Consider the following 22264-nt stretch of genomic DNA (forward strand, 5'->3'; position numbering starts at 1 on the left):
TTTTGTTGATCTAATATATATCTTTGTGGCAAAACTCGCTAAATTACATTTTTTTCATCCCAAGAAAGAATTCATCACAACGTTCCTATGTAACTCAGGAAGGCGAAAGCTTGGGGGGAAAAAAAATTCAAGAGGTGCAACAGTGATTTCATAGGTTTTGTTATGGAAAATACATATTATACCAACGAAAGATGCCAAAAAACGAGAGTTTATTATGTTTTGATATATTCTATTTTGTGCATTTTGAGTTTGTAAGGAAAAAAAAATAATTGAAAAATTAAATCGAAGGCTATTGAATTATGGTTGTGCATTTTGAGTTGGTCTTAAGTTATGTGAGCTCCTTGTTGGTGCAGTGTGAATTACAATCGTTGAGGTTTTATACAAATTAGGAAAACATAAAATTGTTATTGCAAGATAGAATAAAATGCAAATATTTCATTTTAAATCACAAAAAGATATATAAATTCAAATACAGTAACAAATGTGACGAACAATCAAATTTTTTTAACATGACCATAGATTAAAATTGAAATCTTAAATCGATTACATATTCTCAATAATTATCCTAGTTTTGTCATTTCCAGGTTAAATTTTGAAATGTATGATTTTAAGATCCGCCGAGAATCCTCGTTTCACTGTTTGTAATTTGTTTCAGTTTATTTTTAAGAAAAAAAAAATATCATCTTAGATGACGTAGCCATCTTAGTATCCACCAAACATCCAACACAAGGCAAAGGACACCAATCCGCAAGTGGGAAAAATATCATCCTTCCCTCTCCTCCTCCTCCTCCTCTGCATCCCTTTTGTCTCTCCTCTCCACGATAAAACTCCCCAACAAAATTTACTTTGCATTTGAGTGTCTGAGTGTTATTCTGCAAACAATGGCAGCCGCAGCACAAGCTCTGATTGCAGCAGCAAACACATTCACATGCACATTTCCTACACAACAAAGGAGCTTCTTCTTCTCCAGAAAACTTCATAAAGCTAATCATCTCACTGTAGTTAGAGCTTCCACTGAAGATGCTGACTGTAATGTGGAAGAATGTGCTCCTGACAAGGAGGTAACCCTCTCTCTCTCTCTCTCTCTCTCTCACATATATGTATATATACATATGTATGCATATAAACTCTACCTAGGTGTTTGGTGTAAGATTGTTTATTTTCTGTGACTTAAATTAATTGATTAATTAAGGCAAGCAAAAGTTTTGAATTTAACCCATCAATGTTGGAGCTTTTTGCGTGATGGGTTGGTAATCTCAGATTACTGGATTGGATTCTACAGTAAACAGAGACCCTAATTTAGGATTAAGTTTAACCATATGTAATTGGTCATTTTCCCGATTAATTTTTCACTTCCAGTTATGTTTGCTGTAGTAATTGGGGAGAGTTGTTACTCCCTAGGACGCTAATTCAGGATTTCAATCACATTGCAAACCAATATGTTTGATTCCTGAAAGACAAATAAATGAAGATTTTTGCGTGGTGTTTGTGTTTGTTTTGTGGACTTATCTACCGCGCATCCCCATGGCATTTAGGCAGTTTGAAAAGTGACTTCCCGAAGGGAAGAGGCAACTCGACTACTCTTGGTCTTTGATGGAATCTGGAATTTGATACAGTTTTTAGTTGTTTTCGTAGCATAATTGGAACTTTAATAGCAAGTTATTCCTTAGAAGTCCTGTTATGATTCACCTCACCCATGCCTTGAAGCTGTTGGTATACTATCCAAGTCTCCCTTTGCACCGATAATTGCGATGGAAAGAAGTTAGTTTGTAAATCTCTGCGACCAGCGGTAGCCCATAGGCATCTGTGGATGAGAAAAGATTTCCGACCATCAGTTAAGAAATCAAAACATATTGGAGTGAAACTCTCAAACCACAAATGTTGAACTATTCTTTGGGTCCTAGTGTTCCAAGCTGTGGTGTCCACATCCTTCTTCCTCACACGAGTCTGTCTTTCTCATGGAAAACAAATCTGACCAGGAACGAAAACTGACAATTAAAGAGCGGGGGATTTCTAGGGTCAATGACATGTTTATTGGCATTCTACTTGATAGAAAAAGGATAATTGAACAAATATATTTTGATATTTTTCTTGTGGTGTGAATAGGTTGGAAAAGTGAGCGTGGAATGGTTGGCTGGTGAGAAGACAAAAATTTCTGGGACATTTCCACCCCGCAATCGGGGTTGGACTGGATACGTTGAGAAGGACACTGCTGGACAGACAAACATATATTCTGTGGAGGTTAGTAGATATTGAATTTTTACACTCTGCTAGACTTCTGCATTCCTGCCTCTTTTTACCTTTCTGTTTTTTGTTGTTTTTTCTTTGAGAAATCGGTGTTTTATTTCTTATTTGAAATTTTGAAGCCAAAAAAACATTGAATGTACCGGACAGAATGATTATAACTGATCATTACGAAGAAAAAAAATCTCTAAAAAGTTATTCAGAGCTTGGTTGAGCGATGATACATTAGATAAAAAAACAAGGGTGACCTGAGAAAAGTAATGCCAACAGAAAATGTAAAATCACAGTTGACATCTTCTTCACAAGACCAAATTTTCAGTTCATATGACCAAACTTTTTGGGTTTTGTATATTGGAAAATTTTGAAAGTAAACTTGTAGTTCTTCCTGATGCCGAGCATCATGTACTATCCTAATCGAGTATTTCTATAGAATTGCAGAATTAGAGAGCTGTTGTAGAGATAGTAGTAAACATCATTCTGTTTGTCATATTCTTGTACTAGTAAATAAGTCTTGCCTCCTGACAAGACGTGTAGTGAATTACCATGAGATTCAGCGATACTTAAAACTGATGGATCATTAGCTTAATCGAGTATTTTAGTTGGAATGGAAGAAATTGAAAGTTGCTGTTGAGAAAATGGTGAACGTCATTCTCTTTCTCGTATTTTTTTTAACTAGTAAATAAGTCTTGCCTCAGGAAGTGGGGAGTATAGTTTACTTTAAGCTGAAAACGTTGATCATAACTCTTGTAACGCGCACACTTCAGAGGGGTATATAAAGTTCATTAACCACACCTTCAAAAGAGATGTTTGAAACCTACTAATGTATATTGTGGCTATCAGTTCATAGGGTTTGGTTGTTCTGTTTCTTTTCCTCTTTTATTTGCTCGAGACTCGAGTATATGTCACGTTACAGTGCGCCAACTTTCTTAGCTTGTCTACATTTTCCAGCCTGCAGTTTACGTAGCAGAAAGCGTGATAAGCTCAGGAACTGCAGGGTCTTCTGCCGATGGAGCTGAGAACACAGCAGCAATCGCAGCTGGGATTGCCCTCATTGCTGTTGCTGCAGCTTCATCAATACTCCTCCAAGTGGGTAAGAACTCACCTCCGGTGGTGCAGAAGGTAGATTACTCTGGGCCATCACTTAGTTACTACATCAACAAGTTCAAACCAGAGACAATCGAAGCATTGGCGCCAAGTGTGGTTGAATCTTCCCAGCCGGAACCCTCCCAGATTCAGGTTGAGTCAGAGGTTCAGCCAGAGCCTTCTGCGAGCGAAGTCAGCAATATCTCTTAGGCAATGAAGCTGCTGTAATTTTCTGATATGTAAAATTTACTAAAAGCTTTTCTTCTTTCTCATCACCAGTTTATCTGAGTAATTATTAGGATGTATGTTGTGATACATCTTTGAACAGCAGAATGTAAATCAAAGTACACGAGTTGTGGAGAATGTCATTTTGGAAGAATATGGGCTGTGAGAAATGACAGATTTTGTAAGTGCTTTTAAAATAGCTAAAAGCGTTTTCAAGTAACTCAAAGCACTTCTAATGCCAACATTTGCCATGAAAAGTTAAAAATGCTTGTGGAACATAGAAAGCTTTATAGAAGCACATGCTTCCTCATGAAGCAATTCAAGCGCTTCTTAAGAAGCATTTAAAATCGCAACATGCTTCTAAAAGAAAGTGTTTAGAGTAAAAGTGCTTATGAACAAAAGTGCTATATAGAGATGTGTTTCCAAGATTTAACCAAAAAATAAAAAATAAATTGAGAAGTATTTCCAAGCATGTGTTAAAAACACTGGTTGGAGGCATGTATGATCTATTGTGCTGCTTAGCCTTTAAATAATGACAAATGTTATGTCTAGACAAAAATATTAATTTCAATCACTAAAATGAAAAAATGGTTGAGTTGAAATAAAATTACTAAAATTTTTACAGTTGTTGGGGAGTGTAGAATGTGGGAAGAGATCATCTCCGGATCTCTCCCACCAAAGCCACCAAGTCCACTCATTCGAGCATTTGAAATTTGATTCAACGGTTAAATTATTATAACTTTTTAATGGGTTCCTTGTTTATAGCCGTTGGATCAAATTTTAAAGGCTTGGATGAGTGGACTTGGTGGCTTTGGTGAGAGAGATCTGGAGAGGATCTCTTCCCGTAGAATGTTACAAAGTTTATAATTATTTAATTTTCATAATTATAGCAAGTGGTGAATTGTCCTGATGATTAAAGTCTTAATTTTGAACTTAATGCGTCACAAACTCAATTTCTCACACCTCATAATATAAATTAGTATAAAACATCGTTTGTTAACAAAAATATAAAAAGAAAATTCCGTAATTACTTGAAGTTAAGACACTTCAGAGTTAAACTCCCTAAAATTACCCTTTGGAAAAATATACTCCAAAACCCGCCAAATTAGAGTCCTCTTGGCGCCAAGGATTCCTTCTCGTTATAAGGGGACGTACCCGGGGTAGCGGCGCGCGTAAACACAAGGCGGCGGCAGGGGCGGAGCAGCTAATTATGTCTCATTCTGTCGACACGTTAGGGTTTCGTTCTCCACAGTTCTCCGAGGTGCGTCTTTCTACCTTTCCTCCTCATTTACCACTCTGCTAAGACTGGATTTTACCATTTGTTTGGCTGCCGATAAATTGGAGCAAAATAATGAACTAGTTTATTTTACTGTTATTATTTTCGAAAAGGTAGAGAGGAGTGGTGAAATTTTGACGTCGATTAGTTGATTTAGGGTAGTTTAAGTGGACCAATTAGGCATTTCGGATGCTAATTCGTAGAAAATTGACGCTTTATAATTTGGTTCATTTGTTTTCCTTGGGTTTTCTGGTAGTAAAATGAATTGGGTAAAGTTTGAATTTTGAATGTAGAACGAGTAACACAAGTGTTTCGCTTAAATTATATCAAGTTTGTTTGGAAACAATCAGAACACAAATTGTGGTTTAGTTTTTATAATTATATATGTTAAATGAGATCAATTTTTCCTATTTAGTTTTATTGATGTGCTGATTTTTACGAAGTGAATGTGAAAGCGTATTTTTTTCGTATGTTGTTCGAGATGCCATGAGAGGGGATTTTGTTCTTAAAGCTTTGGTTTTGTTATGTAAATGGAGCTGTTAGTAGAAGGTATACCACAACTGAAGGCTTACGGAGAGTCGTTTGATAGTCTGAGACATTTTGATTGGAAGCAAGTCCATGGCACTAAGATTTTCCCTTGCTTTTATCTTCTTCCTTGTTTTTTTCATATTAATTTTTAATTTTTAAAGTTAAAAAATGAGTAAACTAAATTTTACTAAGGAAGCATGGGAAAGTTAAAGGGAACTTTTGAGAACGGGGTGTAATGAAAAAAGAGAGGCAATAGAAGCATCAAATTTGGAGATAGATAAGAGTTATTGCGTTTAATGATAACATTGATGAGTTATATACACTACCGAGATTACTTATGTTAATCAATGATGATGTCCAATTTTCTCCTAATTACAGGATTTAGCTTGGCTTCCTGGTTGGCTTCAGCAGCACCAGAAAGAACAATTGGATGAATGCACCAACGAACTTAAGGGTACCAACTTAGAGCTAGCGTCCAAGGTTGGAACTAGACCCATCCCAACCATATTCTAACATTTACTGCTTGTTCTAAAGCCGAGAGGTGTGGATTGGTTAAACTCTTTTCTCATGTGTCTTCTTTATTGCACTAAATAGGATTTGAGAAATTTTCAAGGAAACACTAGTGAAGGAAAAGATGCTAATACATTTTCACGTGAGGAAGTTGGGTACAAAAGCTGTCATTTATTCTTATCTGGGGAAGACAATTCTGCAGTTAGTTTTGCTTCATCTCCTGGAAATGTAAGCTCTTAAGGATGACTTGATTTTACTTTTGCTTTTCTTATGTTGTTAACCATGTCCTATCAATTCACAAATCGGTCCACTTTTCTTTTTTAGAAGTTAGTGTTAAATTTGTGATATATTGACATAACAGCATGTTTTGAAACCATGTTCTGGAAAATGTAAATCTTTGTACATATTAGCTGAGAGATGTACCTGAGCTATTAGAGGAATCTTAGAATCAAACAAATTGTCTCTCAAACAGGAGATGGATTCTGGATTCTGTTTTCAATTAAATTAGCTTTCAGTACTTTCGTCAAATATTGAAGCTTTTATCTTGTATAATCAAAAGAATATTTTAGAGGTAAGAAGCTAGAGATGAGAAATTTGATCGTTCATGAAAAATGCTGCATAATGTCAATGGTTACTTATACCACGTGATGAAACACACTGCGGCTAGGGTTAAGATTTTCCCTTCTTCAATGCATTTTCGCTTCATTTTAAGTACATACCGATAAAAAACAGAGAGAAGGGTAACATAGTATAGAAAAACAAGAGCTATTTTATTTGACTACAATCTTCTATTCTCTAATCAATGTGAAAACTATGATTCAAGTACAAAGAATGGCCTGTATACACGATCTAAAATAAGATCTTACATTGAAAACGAAACAATAAAAGTTAAAGGATAGTAAAATAACATAGAAAGTAAACAACATGCAGATTATTAGTTCTGTGCCTATGCCTAAACTGGGTACGTAGGCCTCCACCTTTACCAATAATACACTAATGTACATCTGTTTTATTGTATAGGTACTTCATTTCCATCTTCATCTTTCATCAAATGGATATTCACAATGTAGCCCACTTCAACCTTTGGATGCTTCTCAAAATCATATTGAATCCAATACAGTTCTGTCCGTGCAACTAAATAACACCTCAGTGGGTTCTGAATTGAAGAGCCACTCCAAAATTGGCCTAAATGTTGGTGAGATAAATTCTTTACCTCCAAAGTCCATTGAAAAACCCAGGGAGGATACTGTTCCACCCTGTCCCTCCAATAACAAGAAATCAGCAAGTCATTCTGGTGAAAAGCTTGATACCAGGTACCTGAAAGCAGCTGACATCTCTGATGCAGTTGAACTCTCCATTGCAGCATCTGAAGCATTGGTTATAAATGAAATAATGGGGAGTGGGTTGCCTTCGGACGTATTGCCAACAGCAGTGGTACTGGAAGTAGCCCTTCAAGTAAAGAAAGCAAGATTGGAGTGGCTAGATGATTCCTTAGATGGCCCAGCCGAGGAAACTGAAAATTGTGATTCTCTCTCGGATTTGGATGATTTCACCATGGCCGATGTATATAAAGATGTAGGGCTGTCTCAGAGCATACCTTCTGATGAGTGTGCATGTGATTCGGCTATTTCTCAAGTGAAAGAGACCCCTCTCTCTGGAATTCTGTATGAGTGTGTAAATCTATCTGATTCTTCAGAGCTCAGGGCTCAATGTGTCAAGTTTGATGATATCCCTATGCAAAAAGAACTAGGACAGAATTTGGTTATGGATCTCAAATCAAGAGAGAACTTCCATCCAGAATCCGTCAACTATGAGAGGGAACAGTTTCATGATAAGCTTGTTCTGGGTTCAAATATCAGTGTGGCCAGATATGATCCTTCAGCTCTTAAAAATTCAGATGGTTTTATCATGAAGCAGGTAAAATCATATTCACCTTCTCTGATCTCCCATTCTCCTCTTATCTAATATATAAAACTGATATTATATATATATATATATATATATATATATATATATATATGTTATAGAAAAAAACTAAAAAAATCTTTTTTATTGCAATTAGTTTAGACTGTCATTTCTCGTGCACTTAATATGGAAAAGATTAGCTACAGCCTGCATGTTGGACATTTTATCTCATTCCAATTGGGTTAACTAATTCAGTAAGTTTAGCTTCCAGACAGTTGGCGCTATGGTGGATGTAGCATCATTTCAGCATCAAAACAATGTAAACTTCCGCCCACAAGCTTGGGATTCAGGGAACTCTAGTGAGAAACGTTTCCTTTTCCATGCACCTCCTTTTTCCCTACTCTTGATTAGGCATATGTGTGTATTCTTTATTTCTTGCTATTTATTTATCTTCTTATTAAGCTTTCTATGTCCTGTAGAGGGAGAAGATACAGTAAGTTACTTAGCTTCGAACAGATTCAGGAGCCGGTGGTTAGGGGGTTGGACAGGCCAGGTGTGTGCTTTACTTTTTTATTTGTCCCAATTCAGTTTCAATCTTATGCATCTACACTTACCCAAATATTAAGTTAATTCTATATGTATTATTCTAGACCTAGATGAGTGCTTAGTAACTTATGCTGTAACCCGTTAGATACTGGCAAAATTCTAGAATACCTTAAAGATTTTTATTCTTATATCACTGCTTTTAATATTTCCCCTTTGTTTTGTCTCAGACAGCTTAATCACATACAGACTAGAAATCCAACCATATTTGCTAACATCACTTTTACATTTTACAATGTTAAAACGTGGTTTATTTAATTTCATTCTTTAAATGCATCTAAGTTTTGAGGCCCGTGCTGTTGGTAAGTTTTGGTCTACCACTTACATTTATTCATATAATTCAATGGCTTCTTAAGATACCAATATCATCAAGCTTATTTCTATTTTGCTACTATCTCTTCACATTTCCTGTATTTTTTCCATTTTTTTTTTTTTTTGTAGCAAACGATAGATTTTGTTCGATTAGATGTTAGATTAGTCACTGACGGGGTTCGAACCCACGCCGTCATACAGGGCTCAATACTTTTCCACCACTGTGGCAAAGGGTCACTTTCCATTTCCTGTACTTTCTGAATGTTCCATATACTTTCCCTCTCAACTCCACAGAATACTCTTTAGCAGTTGGAACTATTATAGTTTTGAAGCTTTACGTGACCACTTTTTCTTCTTTTACATGTCAAGATTCCTTTCCTGTTTTAAGCATATCTACTGTATGCATTATACCATCCTTCCTGACAGTAATATGCAAGATTAAACATACCACTGTTAAATTAAAACCTCCTGTAAGCAGTTATTCAGGTTGCAGATTTACTATTTTGGATTTTGGTGTTATTGGCTTTAGTGAGGTTCATGTTATGTCATTCATACTTACTATTTAATGCAACATTTATATGATCATTAGCATCATTGTTATTGTAGTTTCTTCTCTTGTTTTTGATAATATTTTTGTTTTTTGTTCCTTTTCAAATATACATTTGGCAGGATGCATCTGCTACTCCAGAGTTGAAACAGAATACTAAAAGTGTGATGAAGTGTTTTGCTGGTGAGACGAGTTTTTTCTCAGAATCGGCAGATATTGCTCCAGACGTAAACTCTTTTGTGCAAGTGCATGACACCAAGTTTTATAGAACATCACAGTCAAGCATAGCCTTTTCTGGCTTACATGACGAAGATAACAATGGGATAATGCTCTCTCAAGATGTGGTGACATCTTCTAGCCTATCTCCAGTAGATCCTCTTTGTTCTGTTGTCCCGTGCAGTATTTCTTCAGAAAATGCTAGTCTTACATTAGCTCACAATCAGAAGGATAAGGAAAATCATAATGAAGAATGCTTTAGACCCACACTGGAACTTGCGGTGGAGAATTCACACACATCTTCAAATCCAATTATTAAATGTCCCCATGAGGACGGGCCATCTATGCCCATAATTAATGGTGAGCGTTCTACAGTCACAGTTCGTAGGCAGATGATTTCACTCAGGACATATAGTACGCTTCTCCCAAACCTTGTTTCCATTTTCGATGGGGGAAGCTTTTATCGTGATCAGTCATTTGAACTAGAACTCGATCAGAGGCTGAATCCCTTGAATAAGGATGTCCCCTGCAATAGATCTTCTGATAAAAGGAGTTATAATGAGTCGCTTCCTTCCAATACTGTATCCTCATATTCTGCTGGAAGAGACGATGAGGGAAACAGTGAAACTACCTTAGATGCGAATCCTGTTGGAACACTGAAAAATCAGAAGAGAAGTTATCATGAGACTGAAGGAAATGGGAATGAGCTACCTATTCAAGCATTGAAAAAGAGGAGGCAGCCTCTTATTTTTAATCATAGGTCACGTTTCCGTATCCAGGCTTCTAAACCTTTAATGAACAATTCCACTATGGAGAAACATCTCAAACTTGATTTGCTGCCGGAAAATGTTGTTAAGCTTCAACAAAACGAGGAACTCCAAACTATACAATCTGAATGCAAGAACTTCCTTGACAGAGATGTGTTGGTGAAAAAGAGAGTTCATTTCTGTGAAGCAGATATTGCAGTTCAGCTGAACAAGAACCTCCAAAAGCTAGATTCTTCAACCAAATATTGTAAGCCATGCCTATTGATTCTCTAAAATTTGGTCCAAATTGATGAACTCTACAAATCGTTCTAATTTATTATGTTGCTAAACTTTAAATGTATAGGCTCAAATGCTAGAGTAAGTAAAAGATGGAAACATCCCAAGTTTCGAAGTCATGAGAGAAGTAGCTGTACAAATTGTCACCTTAAGTCTGGGAAGAGATTACTGTTTCATGGTATAGACTTCCTGCTTACAGGATTTTCTAGTCAGAAGGAAAAGGACATTGAACGAGAAATATGGAAACATGGTGGCATTGTTCTTTCTGATATTCCTTCTCCAAATTTAAGGGCAAAAAGAAGCGTACGATCCAATGGCTACCATCTTCCCGTTATTCTATGTATGAAAAAGGTTGTTTTTTCTTACTTTATTTCTTATGACTGAAGTTCAAACTTGGTTATCATGTATTTGAAAATGGCCCTATTTCTACTCTTAACATGTTATTCTTTATTCATTGCAGCTACAGACCACCAAGTTTTTGTATGGTTGTGCGGTGAACTCCTTAATATTAAAAGTTGATTGGCTTACTAATTCAATTTCGGCAGGCTGTATTTTACCACCTGAGAAGTAAGTGGTGCATTTTTCTTGGAGTTTTACCATCTGTTTTAGTCGTGGGGATTGGTTACAGTTTAGATTCTTAGAGTATTGGTGAAAGGAGCGTCTGCTTTGTGTTTCACAGCTCTGGTTGGAACATGTGACACAGGACAATGCAACACTAGGAGCCTTGTTCTTTTGTGATATAGTAAATAGATTTCCTAGGCTCCTTTTTCCAGATCTATTTGCTCATGTTAATTGGTTATTGTAGGCATTTATTGTACCGTAAGTTTTTATACTTCGATGTTTCATGATTCTAAATCAATATCATTATTAGATACATGATACTACCGAATCGAGCTGATGCAGAGCATATCATTATCGGGGAGCCATTTCACAACTGCGAATATGTCTTTGAAAAAGTAGGAATCATGCTTCACGGAAAGCACAGTTTCTACAGCAAATTGGCAAAAATAATTAAGGTAGGGGTCATTAATGTTGTTATAACCTTAATCTGTCACCGAAATTCAAACAGTACATAGTTCATCTTGGTTAGTTTAGTTTCATTTCTAAGTTCTCCCTCTCACTAGTTGCCATCTCCCCCTACCCCATGTAATGTTGTCGAGTTAATGTAGAATGAAGGTGTATCTCCTGCTGTCAAAGTTGTGATATTGGTACTCTCGGCAGGAACTAAATTCATTGTCATAAATTTTGGTCATGGCATGCATCTTACTCTGCGGTCTTACTAAATGTTTAATTTCTATGAGTCAGTAAGTGATGCAGAACGGAGAAAATTGTAATCTTCCAATTCATTTGGATCATCTAGTGGGATCATATGTGTTTCCAGCTTTCCAATGAAGATACATTTCGCTGTAGTCTGATTCGTTCTGTTAATATTTCTGGGTTGTGCAGCACGGAGGCGGGAAGGTCTTTAAAACCCTCCAGTGGTTAGTCCACAGTTTGGACAAAGAGAAAGTTACTTTGGGAGCCATTGTTGCTGAGGGTGAAAGTAGGACATCACGTCACTTGAGGCAGTGCGCGTCCGAGCAGAAGATAGCAGTGATGGTAAGTAATTATTAATTGCTTTTACAAGTACATTGGCTCACATGCTATTTTCCTATAAAATTGAGCTTCCACCTTTTTTCTGAATTGAGTTGGTCACCTGTGGCAGCCAGCTAGCTGGATCATAAAAAGCTTGTATTTAGGTAAGCTGCTTCCGTCTCCAGATAATGGTCATCCCGCTTTACCAACAATTAAGATCTCAGAGATCCCAGTTTCCGCAAAAGTGAGTGAAGATGTATAAAGTTACCAGTTTCTGCAACAGCATTGGTCGTAGATGTATGTATTTGTAATTTTGTAGGATACACATATGGCGATTCCTAAGCTTGCGACCGCACATACGTAAGTTTGGCGACCGTAGGCAGTAGATGTGTCCATGTATTTGTAATTTATCAGTTGTTCAAAATGCCTACCTTAAGCACCTAGTTTACGATTTAGAGGTGCTTAATTAAATTTTGTATTGAATAATTTGTAGCAGAAAACACAAGAACCGGCCAGCATTCTTCGCATGTGGTTCACCAAATTCGGCTTACTTATTTATGAGCCACAACAAAAGTTGCATGTTTCAGTTTCAAATAACTATATATATTATTGATTGTTTACAATTAGCTAGGTATAAATTCAAGGATGGTGCTATTCCGCACGTTCCTTCTATTTTTCACAGACTTCTTTCAATTTCTGATCATTGGATCGAATGGATCAAAGAAAATTAAAATACAAAAATAAACGAGTGTGTATGTCAAAAATGGGTCTCACAAAAACATGTCAAAAGTTGTGTAGAAAAGTGATGTTCCGAATCCGTGTTATATATATTTGTTGTAATATTATTTCCATGTGGATGTCCGTATTCTCCTCTCAATCACTCTCTAATTTCTCTAGTCTCTCTCTTGTGTCTTACCCATAAACTTTATTTTTAATACGTTATCAACACGTCCTCGTACAATTTGAGATTTTTTTTGTTTGTACCAACTTTCATTATCAATGGATTGCTGTCACAGCTATCAAATTGGTACATACCATTCATAGCTTGTCTGCCTTCTGTACAAAGAATTTGTGGTCCATATCACGGGAGTCTTAGACATTCGAGATGCTTATATAATCCATATACTTCTTATTGTTAATAATAATTATATATTTATGATTCGTCTCATAGATTAATGTTTTTTCGTCCTTTGTGGGTGCATATGCCTACGATCATGTATCACAGATCTGCCTTGAGTGCAGATTTATTAGGGAAGGAAAAGTTTATGCTCTTCGTTGATGTGCGAGACAATTGAAATACAAAAATAGAGGAAGATACATTGACGGAGATAAATTTTACACGAATAAGAAGCTTTTGAAAACTAAGTATACTTTTATTTATAATCGGTAACGATATGTTCCCATATTTTAGAAACGTCCTATCATAATATTATTATCAATATAATCAAATAGATTTTTCATTCTATACAATCAAGTTATCATTTAAATATTAACCTCCATTCATTTTTCAATGTATACAACAAGTGATCATTCAACATTGATTTCTCATATGATGTGGATTATTCACAATATTGATCGCTAAAAAAACTCTCTCTATTTTAGAAAGGTTGCACTTTTATTTTGTTTTAATTAAAAAATATATTAATAAATGGTCTTTCTATTTTGTTTGCCTTAGCTATTAGAGGGATCGTATAAAAATTCGAAGGGGAGATATTTGAAGTTGTTGGAGTCATTCTTTGCATGTGGTTCACCAAATTCGGCTTAGTTTATGAGCCACAACAAAAGTTGCATGTTTCAGTTTAAAATAACTATGTATTATTGATTGTATACAATTAGCTAGGTATAAATTCAAGGATGGTGCTATTCTACACACTTTTTTTTACCTTTCATATAGACTCCTTTAATTGTCTGTCGGTGGATTGAATAAATTGAAGAAGATTAAAAGAACAAAAATTAATAAGTGGTGTGTGGATAGCACCATCCTAAATTCTTTCTCATCATCAAGGGTGTATATATACACACACATACATATAATGGATTAGTTTGATTACCCATTTAAGTTATTGATGTAAACAAGAATACTTGAGCTTCTCTTTCAAGTTATCCTTATCCTTATAAATGAAGGAAATTACACTTTGATTTCTCCTCCCAATCACTCTCAAATTTCTAGTCTCTCTCTTGTTGAGTTGTCTCTTACTTTTATAATTTTTTTCTAACACACTCTTATACAATTCGAGTTTTTTTATTTGTACCAACTTTCATTATCTACCGATTGCTACCACAGCTATCAAATTGATACATACCATTCATGGCTTTTGTCTGTCTTGCTGTGCGAAGAATTTGTGGTTCATATCAAGGGAGTTTTACATATTAGATGCTTATATAACATATACATCCACATACTTCTTATTGTTAATAGTTTTTATATTTATATGATTCGTCTCATGGATTAATGTTCTTTTTTATCGTTTATATGGGTGCATATACCTGTGATGACAAATCACAGATCTGCCTTGCGTGCAGATTTATTATGGAAGGAAAAGTGTTATGCACTTCCTTGTTGTGCGGGACAACTGAAATACAAAAATAGAGGAAAATTCAGTAGTGGAATTAGAATTTTATAATAATAGGGTCACAAATTGAATAAGAAGTTTAAAAAAAATTAAATATACCTTTATTTATAATTGGCAACATCTTCTCATATTTTAGAAACGTCATATTACAACATCATTATCAATAGAATCAAATACATTTTTCATTCTATATAACCAAGTTATCATTTAACCATTGACCTCCATTCATTTTTCATTGTATACAACCAAGTCATCGTTCAACATTGATTTCTCATCCGATGTGGATTCTTCACAGTAATGATCCCTAAAAAGACTCTCCCTATTTTGGAAAGGTTGTAGTTTTGGTTTGTTTTAATTAAAAAAAATTATTAATAAATGGTCTCTGTATTTTATTTGCCTTAGTTATTAAAGGGGTCATATACAAATTCGAAAGGGTGGTACTTGAAGTTGTTGAGGTTAGCGACAGCTAATGGCTCCATGTTGGCTCCGCAGCTGGGAAGACGTGCATTGCTTTTCCGGCTGCCACCATGAAACACCCACACATATGATTTGGTTTCCAGTTTCCTCTTTAATTTGATTATTAATTCCTATAACCTTTTTTTATTTTCTACAAACATTAATTGTTATTAATGCTACATTGTTAAGTGCCGTATAACAATAAAAGAATAAAAACGAAAGATAAAATGAAAGGTCCCATATGAGAAGCAATTGGGATAATCAATAAGCATGAATAAACTATTTTATCTTGCTAATTATTTGCGATACTTATTCGATCATACTTGCATATCAATGATATATTATGTTCTTATTCACAATGCGTATCCTAATCATAATATTTATCAGGACTTTATTTCATTACTTTATGTCCATATAACTCTCATTCAACCATGAGTGGGAGGCGTAGAATGTTATATAAAATGATTTTGAAGTTCATATTCATGCAATTAGGAGCATATAGTTATTGTGTCCATATATACTATCTCATAAAAGAAAAAAACACTCAAAAATTTAAGGAATAATACGAAGAAGAAGAGGAGGTGACAGAGAAGCACGAATAAGAAGTAGGAGAGAGAGGAGGAGGAGGAGAGAGAGAAAAAGAGAGAAGTGCCAAAGAAATAAAAAATTGTATCTCTCTCCAAAATGTAGCCTTATAATTTGACTATGTGTGTAATTTCTCCTGCTTTAAACACCTTAACATGTTTTATTTTTTATTATTTAACAACGCTAACGCCATTTTGTATATTTTTTTGGGGGGATCTTAATTTAAATACCAATTCTAAGAAAACTTTAAACTAAAATACCATGATTTTAGTTTAGGTAACAATGAAAAAGTCAACCAAAACAATTATATAAATACTACTATAATTCAAAATAATTACATGATTGTCACTCAATCCTACCACGTTTGTCGAATTGCCAACTTTTTCTCTATTGATCAAATTTTTCGATCTCAATGTCATTGTCCAACAATGACCTTCAAAAAATCATGTTAAGTAATGAATTATCTCATAAGTTCTCTAATTTTATACATTTAAAAATAATAATAAACCCACACATAAAACACAATTGAAGATGAAAAAGTTACACTTTTTGTTTTTTTGTTTTTTTTCTTTTTGTAAGTTACTAGTGAACAATGACTTGATTTTCGACAACTGAAAACATTTCTGCCGACACTGACGGTGACCGACGGCAATTCAGACCGGTGGCATGTGGGGATAAAAATATAAATGTCCCTGTACTTATAAGTAATAGAATGTGAAAAGAATGGTAGTTTTCTTAAGTTGGTATTTTCTTTAAAGCCTTTATTAATTGATATACAAGAGATTCTGAATATCAAAATGGATAAATAAACGTGAATCTGAATTTCAACGAGTTTATGGACTTTTCATTCCCACACATAAACTATACGATTGGAATTTTGTCGGCAATATATGTGACGTGAGAAGGTCCCCATGACATAAAGATGCCTCCAGAACCTTAATCTTTCTTTTTCTTTCGGTAATTTCGGCGAGTAATATAGGCAGTTCGATTCTCGTAGTATTTATTTATGGCTGACGTACGCTGCCTTATCGGCAGGCATGTCGACGCGCTACCTAACATCCACCACGCAACAAATTGTGCCCACATAACCACTCCAAAGACAAAAGACCCCACTCTTCTGATATATATTTTCGGTAATGTTAGAGAGATTAAATTTTCAAATAAAATTTATAAACAACATAATGTGTTATCAATAAGAAACAAGCACATTAATTGATACTTAAGTAATGTTCTAATCATCAATAACCACATCATCTAATTACAAGTTTACTTTAAAAAAATTAATCTTTCTCGCATTACCCTCCACTCTTTATCTCTCTGGATATTTTCTTTTTGGATATTTTTGTTCAACTTTATCCTAACAGTATCTAATAAAGGGCGGGTGTGCTTAAAAAATATCACTATTTTATATAAAATCGCATCGGGGGTCATGTCTCTGCACATGTTTTAAAGACATTTTTGCTATTTTACTAATTTCTTGACGCACAGATGACTTAGGGGTAAGATTTGTGTTTTAAGTACTCATGCGAGGATCAACCAAAGGAAAACAACGTCAATGGAATTATGTTGTATTGCCAACTTAGCTAAGAAGAAGTCCATCTAAGTTAGATATATGTTTGTTGTGGTAATAAGTGGTGGTGTTTGTACCGGTGATGATGAAATATTTATGGACGCTCATTGACCACCCCAGGTGACGAGCTATATATTGTAAAAATATTTTCTACCCCAAATCGTCTAGCGTCATGAAATGAAGATTGTTAGGAAAATAATGAAGAATGTGATGTATCGGGTTGTTGATCCTTGTTGCAATCCGATATTGGTTAGTTATGTTGATTAAATTGGTGAGATTGTTGTATTGAGATAAAACTGAAGTTGTAAAGCAGAGTGCTCATTATTGAGAAATACAAATAACAATCACATTGTTCTCGCTCCCTCTCGTTTCTTTCTCTCTTCTATCTTCTTCTTCAGCTATGTTAACAAAGATATGCCTCTAAAAACAGACAAACTTGAGCAACATCGGTAAAAACAATGTCTTTGGGCAATAATTGCATACATCTTGAACATCCAATTGGTATTTATACAAAATTCTCAACAACAAAAGATAATGTGATTGAACTTTTTTTGATAAAACGATGTATTTACAATAAGGGGTAAAGAATTGTGTTAAGTTAGACAATGGAAGTCAACCACGAAATTCAAACTTCTAACATCTCGCTAACGAGATTAACTTATATGGCACGAGTATACTGCTATGTGGTGTCTCATGCGAATGAAACAAAAACATGTAAATAAAAAACTTACACGTGTCTTTATTTCACTAACACGAAACCACTGAAGCGGTTTACTTGTGCTATTAAGTTCTTCTACATCAAATATCATTAAAAATAATAAACACATACAAACATTAATCAAATACTATACGCCTCGCGTTTTTAATTACAAATACACTAATTAAGTTTACATAATCTAACTTTCAACCTTTTATGTACAAATTAATTATATAAAACAATTAAATCCTACAAATGTTTGGCTCAGCCTACTCCAACTATCCTCAGGGCAGCCTGATGAACCCAATTGATTTGTTTCTCATTTTTTTTTCTTTCTCAACATTTGATAATGGCACGCCAAGAATGGGTGCATATAGGGGTGGGTTCAAAAAACCGAAAACCGAAAAAAACCGAAAACCAAACCGAACCGAAACCGAAAAAACCGAACCGAACAAAAAAACCGAACCGAATTGAAAAAACCGAACCGAACCGAACCAAATTCTTTTGGTTCGGTTCGGTTTTAGTGATCTAGAAACCGAACCAAACCGAACCGAACCGAATTAATTAAATTAATTTTTTTATTTAATTATTTGTTTTGGATATTATTTTCTAAACCCAATTTGTAAGTTAAAATATGCTAAACCCAATGTGTTGCCAAACTTTAAGCTCAAAATATTAAAAAAAAGTCCTATAAAAACTTTAAACCCTAACCTATTATTTATCCCCCATATAAGGTTCCGGAGCCAAACCTCATCCTGAAGTACCTACATCCATCTCCATAGCACTGTCTACTTTTGTCTCAGCTTTCTTTTCCAAATCTACTCTCATATAACATGTAACAGAATCTATAAACATTTATTTCGGGTAGATTACTTAGGGAATTTGTGATGGAAAAGAATCCAACACACACTAAATAAATCCACCCACGCATTTCTTTTACTAATCAAGTTGTCAACATGCAGTTACAAGCAAACAACCCTGATCTTTGAACAACATCATACAATTTAACTTTTCTAAGTCATTTGTACGATTTTTGTGTTGTGATGTTGTTAGTTTGGACTTTGGAAGACTTGATTGATGATTTTAGTTCAACTTTAAATGTTTATTTTCATTGTCTTTGATTATAGTTAGAATGCTTGTGTTATGATTGTGTTGGATACGTTAAAATTTAAAATTTCAATGTTTTTCATTTTTTGAAAGAAAAAAAAAACAAAAAACCGAAACCGAACCGAAACCGAACCGAAAAAAACCGAATCGAAAAAAAACCGAACCGAAAAAAACCGAAAAAAAAATGAACCGAACCGAACCGAACCGAAATTTCGGTTTGGTTTCGGTTTTGGCAAAAAACCGAACCGAATTAAACCGAACCCACCCCTAGGTGCATATGTTACACATTATTCAAAACTGCACTTTCCATATTCTATGATAGGAATATAGCTCCCGCTATGCTTATGACCTATTCATAGAGATGTATGTAGACCCCTTGCAATTTAAATATTTTATAGATACATATCAACCCACCTACTTCTCCACTTCCAATAAACATCCAAAATTTTGGTGCGATTGCAATGGAAGAATATAACTTGATCGTGTTAATTAGGAGAAATTATGTTTTTATCTTTCATTTTTTTATTGATTAAAACTTCATTTTTTTTTTTTACTTTTTATAAGATTTTTTGGTTTGCACCCATGTTACTGTTTTCAAATTTATTTACTTGTTAACATATTCAGATTTTATATTTAAAAATTATGTACACTTTTCAAAGAGAATTGTTATTGACACTCTAAAAATCTCATTGTGCACTCTAAATTTTCTATAATTAGAAATAAAAATACATTTGTAAGGACTGTCAAATGAGATTTTTAAAGTGCTAATAATAGTTCCTTTTTCAAATATATTCATTTAGTGTTAGGAACGTTACATTTGGTATAATTGTGAGAAAATTGTGAGAACTTCATAGAATTATGATGATAAAATTATTAGTCATTTCATCGTATGTAATATTGGCTTCGAAAAGATATGCGTGAATGATAGTTGTAAAGGATACCAAACAGTATGTATTGAGAAAATGATTCACTTCATTAATCTCGAGGATAAGTTACACAAGTATTTATAGTTACACTTAAGGAGAGCTAAAGTTACAAACTAAGGGAAAGTAAAAGAATATTTACAACAGTAACTTTCTCACTAACTTGGTAACTATTATGATTTACTAACACATTTATTTACTATATTATCCTCAACCTACTCCAATACCATATTGAGAAAATGTTTCATTTCATTAATCTCAAGGATAATTAAGTTACACAACTATTTATAGTTACACTTTAGGAAAAGCTAAAGTTACAAACTAAGGAAAGTAAAAGAATATTTGCAACTTTCTAACTAACTTGGTAACTATTATGATTTACTAAAACATTTACTTACTATATTATCCTCAGGATTCGTCCTTAACTTTAAAACAGTGTATTCCTCCTCCGCATTCAAGTTTAAAATTTCTTTTTTTATGTTAAAAAAAATTACGGTAAACATCATATCGGTTGTAAAAAAAAAAAAAAAAGAAATTCACGAAACGCTCCACCGATTTCTCTTTATTGTTTAACTCCAACTTCCAACAACATGTAAAATATCACCATCACGTCACAGACTCACATGTTGCATAGGTATGGTCCCGGGATTTTGTACAAAGATTACAAGTAGCATGACAATTTCAAAAGGCACGTGCTTGATTGGAGCACACAAATGAACAGTTGATCTTGTACATGCAAAGTGTCTGCACGAATGTGTGGGAGCTCTAGTATATATTCGTGGGGTGTTTGCGTCCTCTACCACCTCCACAACCACATCTATGGCACCCACTGAGGAAGAAAAAATCGGTGATGAGTGCAAGCAAATGCTTCTTTCTCTCCCCAAGGAGAGAGGTTGGAGAACTCTTCACCTCTATCAGTTCCAAGGCTTTTGGTGCCAGGCAGCTGAGATCCAGTCCATAATCACTTTCCAAAAGCACTTCCAAGCTACTGACACTGACATAGTGTTAGCCACCATACCAAAATCCGGCACCACATGGCTGAAAGCCTTGGCTTTCGCCACCGTCAACCGCCACCGTTTCACCACAAACTCAAAGAGCCACCCTTTGCTCACTTCCAACCCTCATGACCTTGTGCCTTTCTTCGAGTACAAGCTTTATGCAAACAACCAGATTCCTGATCTCACCACCACCAACCTTCCTGATGATCAGCCAAGACTCTTTGGAACCCACATCCCTTTTGCTTCTCTGGCTAACTCCATCAGAAAATCTAACTCAAAGATTGTTTACATATGCAGGAACCCTTTTGACACATTTGTGTCCTCTTGGCATTTCCTTAACAAAGTGAAGCCAGAATCAAAAGCTCAACTCTCTATGGAGGAGGCATTTGACATGTACTGCAAGGGCATAGTAGGGTTTGGTCCCTTCTGGGACCACATGCTGGGGTACTGGAATGAGAGCTTACTTAGGCCCCAAAAGGTGCTTTTCTTGAAGTATGAGGACCTAAAGGAAGATGGTGTCTTTCAACTCAAAAAACTGGCCAAGTTTTTGGGCTGCCCTTTTACTCTGGTAGAGGAGAAAAATGGTGTGATAGAAAGCATTTCGAAGCTGTGTTGCTTTGAAAACATGAAGAAATTGGAGGTTAATAAAACTGGTACTTCTATTAAGAACTTTGAGAATAAGAACCTGTTTAGAAAAGCTGAGGTCGGAGATTGGGTCAATTATTTGTCCCCAAAGATGGTGGAGAGGCTGTCCAGGGTCATAGAGGACAAGTTAAGTGGTTCAGGTTTGAGATTCAAAGTGTTTCCCTAGGAACTACAGAACCCTAGCTAGTTGCAGTGGTTTTGGGTCTCGATTATTCAATCTATCCAGCTATTTTCATGTCTGCTTTATTTTACCGTAGCCAAAAGGTGGATTATGTCAAGTTTCTGTCACAAAAAGAAAGTGGATTTATCATTTTAATTATGAAATGCTATGCAGTGTAAATCTTTTCAGTTTAATTGTTCCATATCAGGTTGTCGTGTTTGTTTCATAATATAATATAAATCAGTATCAATATATATTGCATGCCACTATTAGGGCAAATCTGAAGTTAAAAATTGAAAGAAACAAGGGATCGAATTTAGTGGTCGCCTTTTGATTTAATTTGGGTGATTATATTTTTTTTATTATTTCTACTCACTAATAGACCCTTCACTCCCCAAAATTTTCTAATTCACCACTTGGGTTAATAATGGAAGGTAATTGAATTTTGTATATTTCTAACCCACTTCCACTACGCTCACCACT

At 35.0% G+C, this 22264-nt stretch overlaps 3 protein-coding genes across 5 annotated transcripts; all 3 read left to right on the forward strand.

The window, feature by feature from the left end:
* Window positions 1-730: 730 nt before the first annotated feature.
* Window positions 731-3706, forward strand: LOC126613830 (protein MAINTENANCE OF PSII UNDER HIGH LIGHT 1-like). The gene is made up of 3 exons (XM_050281439.1): window positions 731-1061; window positions 2107-2241; window positions 3193-3706. Exons 1-3 carry the CDS (start codon window positions 882-884, stop codon window positions 3535-3537), a joined length of 660 nt encoding a protein of 219 aa, XP_050137396.1. The 5' UTR covers window positions 731-881; the 3' UTR covers window positions 3538-3706.
* Window positions 3707-4661: 955 nt separating this feature from the next.
* LOC126583059 (uncharacterized) lies at window positions 4662-12594 on the forward strand. 3 transcript variants are annotated; one of them, XM_050247361.1, is made up of 12 exons: window positions 4662-4813; window positions 5735-5836; window positions 5951-6094; window positions 6887-7783; window positions 8043-8130; window positions 8251-8324; window positions 9356-10463; window positions 10560-10843; window positions 10953-11059; window positions 11364-11508; window positions 11939-12091; window positions 12198-12594. In XM_050247361.1, the coding sequence occupies exons 1-12, from the start codon at window positions 4763-4765 to the stop codon at window positions 12327-12329; spliced, it is 3285 nt and encodes a 1094-aa protein (XP_050103318.1). In that variant the 5' UTR covers window positions 4662-4762; the 3' UTR covers window positions 12330-12594. The 3 variants fall into 3 exon arrangements, 1 of the variants encoding a protein (XP_050103318.1); XR_007609657.1 differs by lacking the exon at window positions 11364-11508 and having other exon boundaries at window positions 12198-12345; XR_007609656.1 differs by lacking the exon at window positions 12198-12594 and having other exon boundaries at window positions 11396-11508; window positions 11939-12081.
* Window positions 12595-20763: 8169 nt separating this feature from the next.
* Window positions 20764-21975, forward strand: LOC126586645 (cytosolic sulfotransferase 15-like). Its single transcript, XM_050251563.1, has one exon. It carries the CDS (start codon window positions 20798-20800, stop codon window positions 21785-21787), a length of 990 nt encoding a protein of 329 aa, XP_050107520.1. The 5' UTR covers window positions 20764-20797; the 3' UTR covers window positions 21788-21975.
* Window positions 21976-22264: the final 289 nt, after the last annotated feature.

This window comes from Malus sylvestris, chromosome 2, assembly GCF_916048215.2.
Source record: "Malus sylvestris chromosome 2, drMalSylv7.2, whole genome shotgun sequence".
Taxonomy (NCBI): domain Eukaryota; kingdom Viridiplantae; phylum Streptophyta; class Magnoliopsida; order Rosales; family Rosaceae; genus Malus; species Malus sylvestris.

What these genes read in the sequence shown, in the direction of transcription:
- LOC126583059 (XM_050247361.1), top strand. Translation starts at nt 4,763, where the DNA reads ATGTCTCATTCTGTCGACACGTTAGGGTTTCGTTCTCCACAGTTCTCC. An exon ending in TGTATTTTACCACCTGAGAA is followed by an intron (nt 11,060 to 11,363) that starts GTAAGTGGTGCA and finishes TATCATTATTAG; the next exon opens with ATACATGATACTACCGAATC. An exon ending in AGCAGAAGATAGCAGTGATG is followed by an intron (nt 12,092 to 12,197) that starts GTAAGTAATTAT and finishes CACCTGTGGCAG; the next exon opens with CCAGCTAGCTGGATCATAAA.
- LOC126613830 (XM_050281439.1), top strand. Translation starts at nt 882, where the DNA reads ATGGCAGCCGCAGCACAAGCTCTGATTGCAGCAGCAAACACATTCACA. An exon ending in AATGTGCTCCTGACAAGGAG is followed by an intron (nt 1,062 to 2,106) that starts GTAACCCTCTCT and finishes TGGTGTGAATAG; the next exon opens with GTTGGAAAAGTGAGCGTGGA. An exon ending in CAAACATATATTCTGTGGAG is followed by an intron (nt 2,242 to 3,192) that starts GTTAGTAGATAT and finishes TACATTTTCCAG; the next exon opens with CCTGCAGTTTACGTAGCAGA.
- LOC126586645 (XM_050251563.1), top strand. Translation starts at nt 20,798, where the DNA reads ATGGCACCCACTGAGGAAGAAAAAATCGGTGATGAGTGCAAGCAAATG.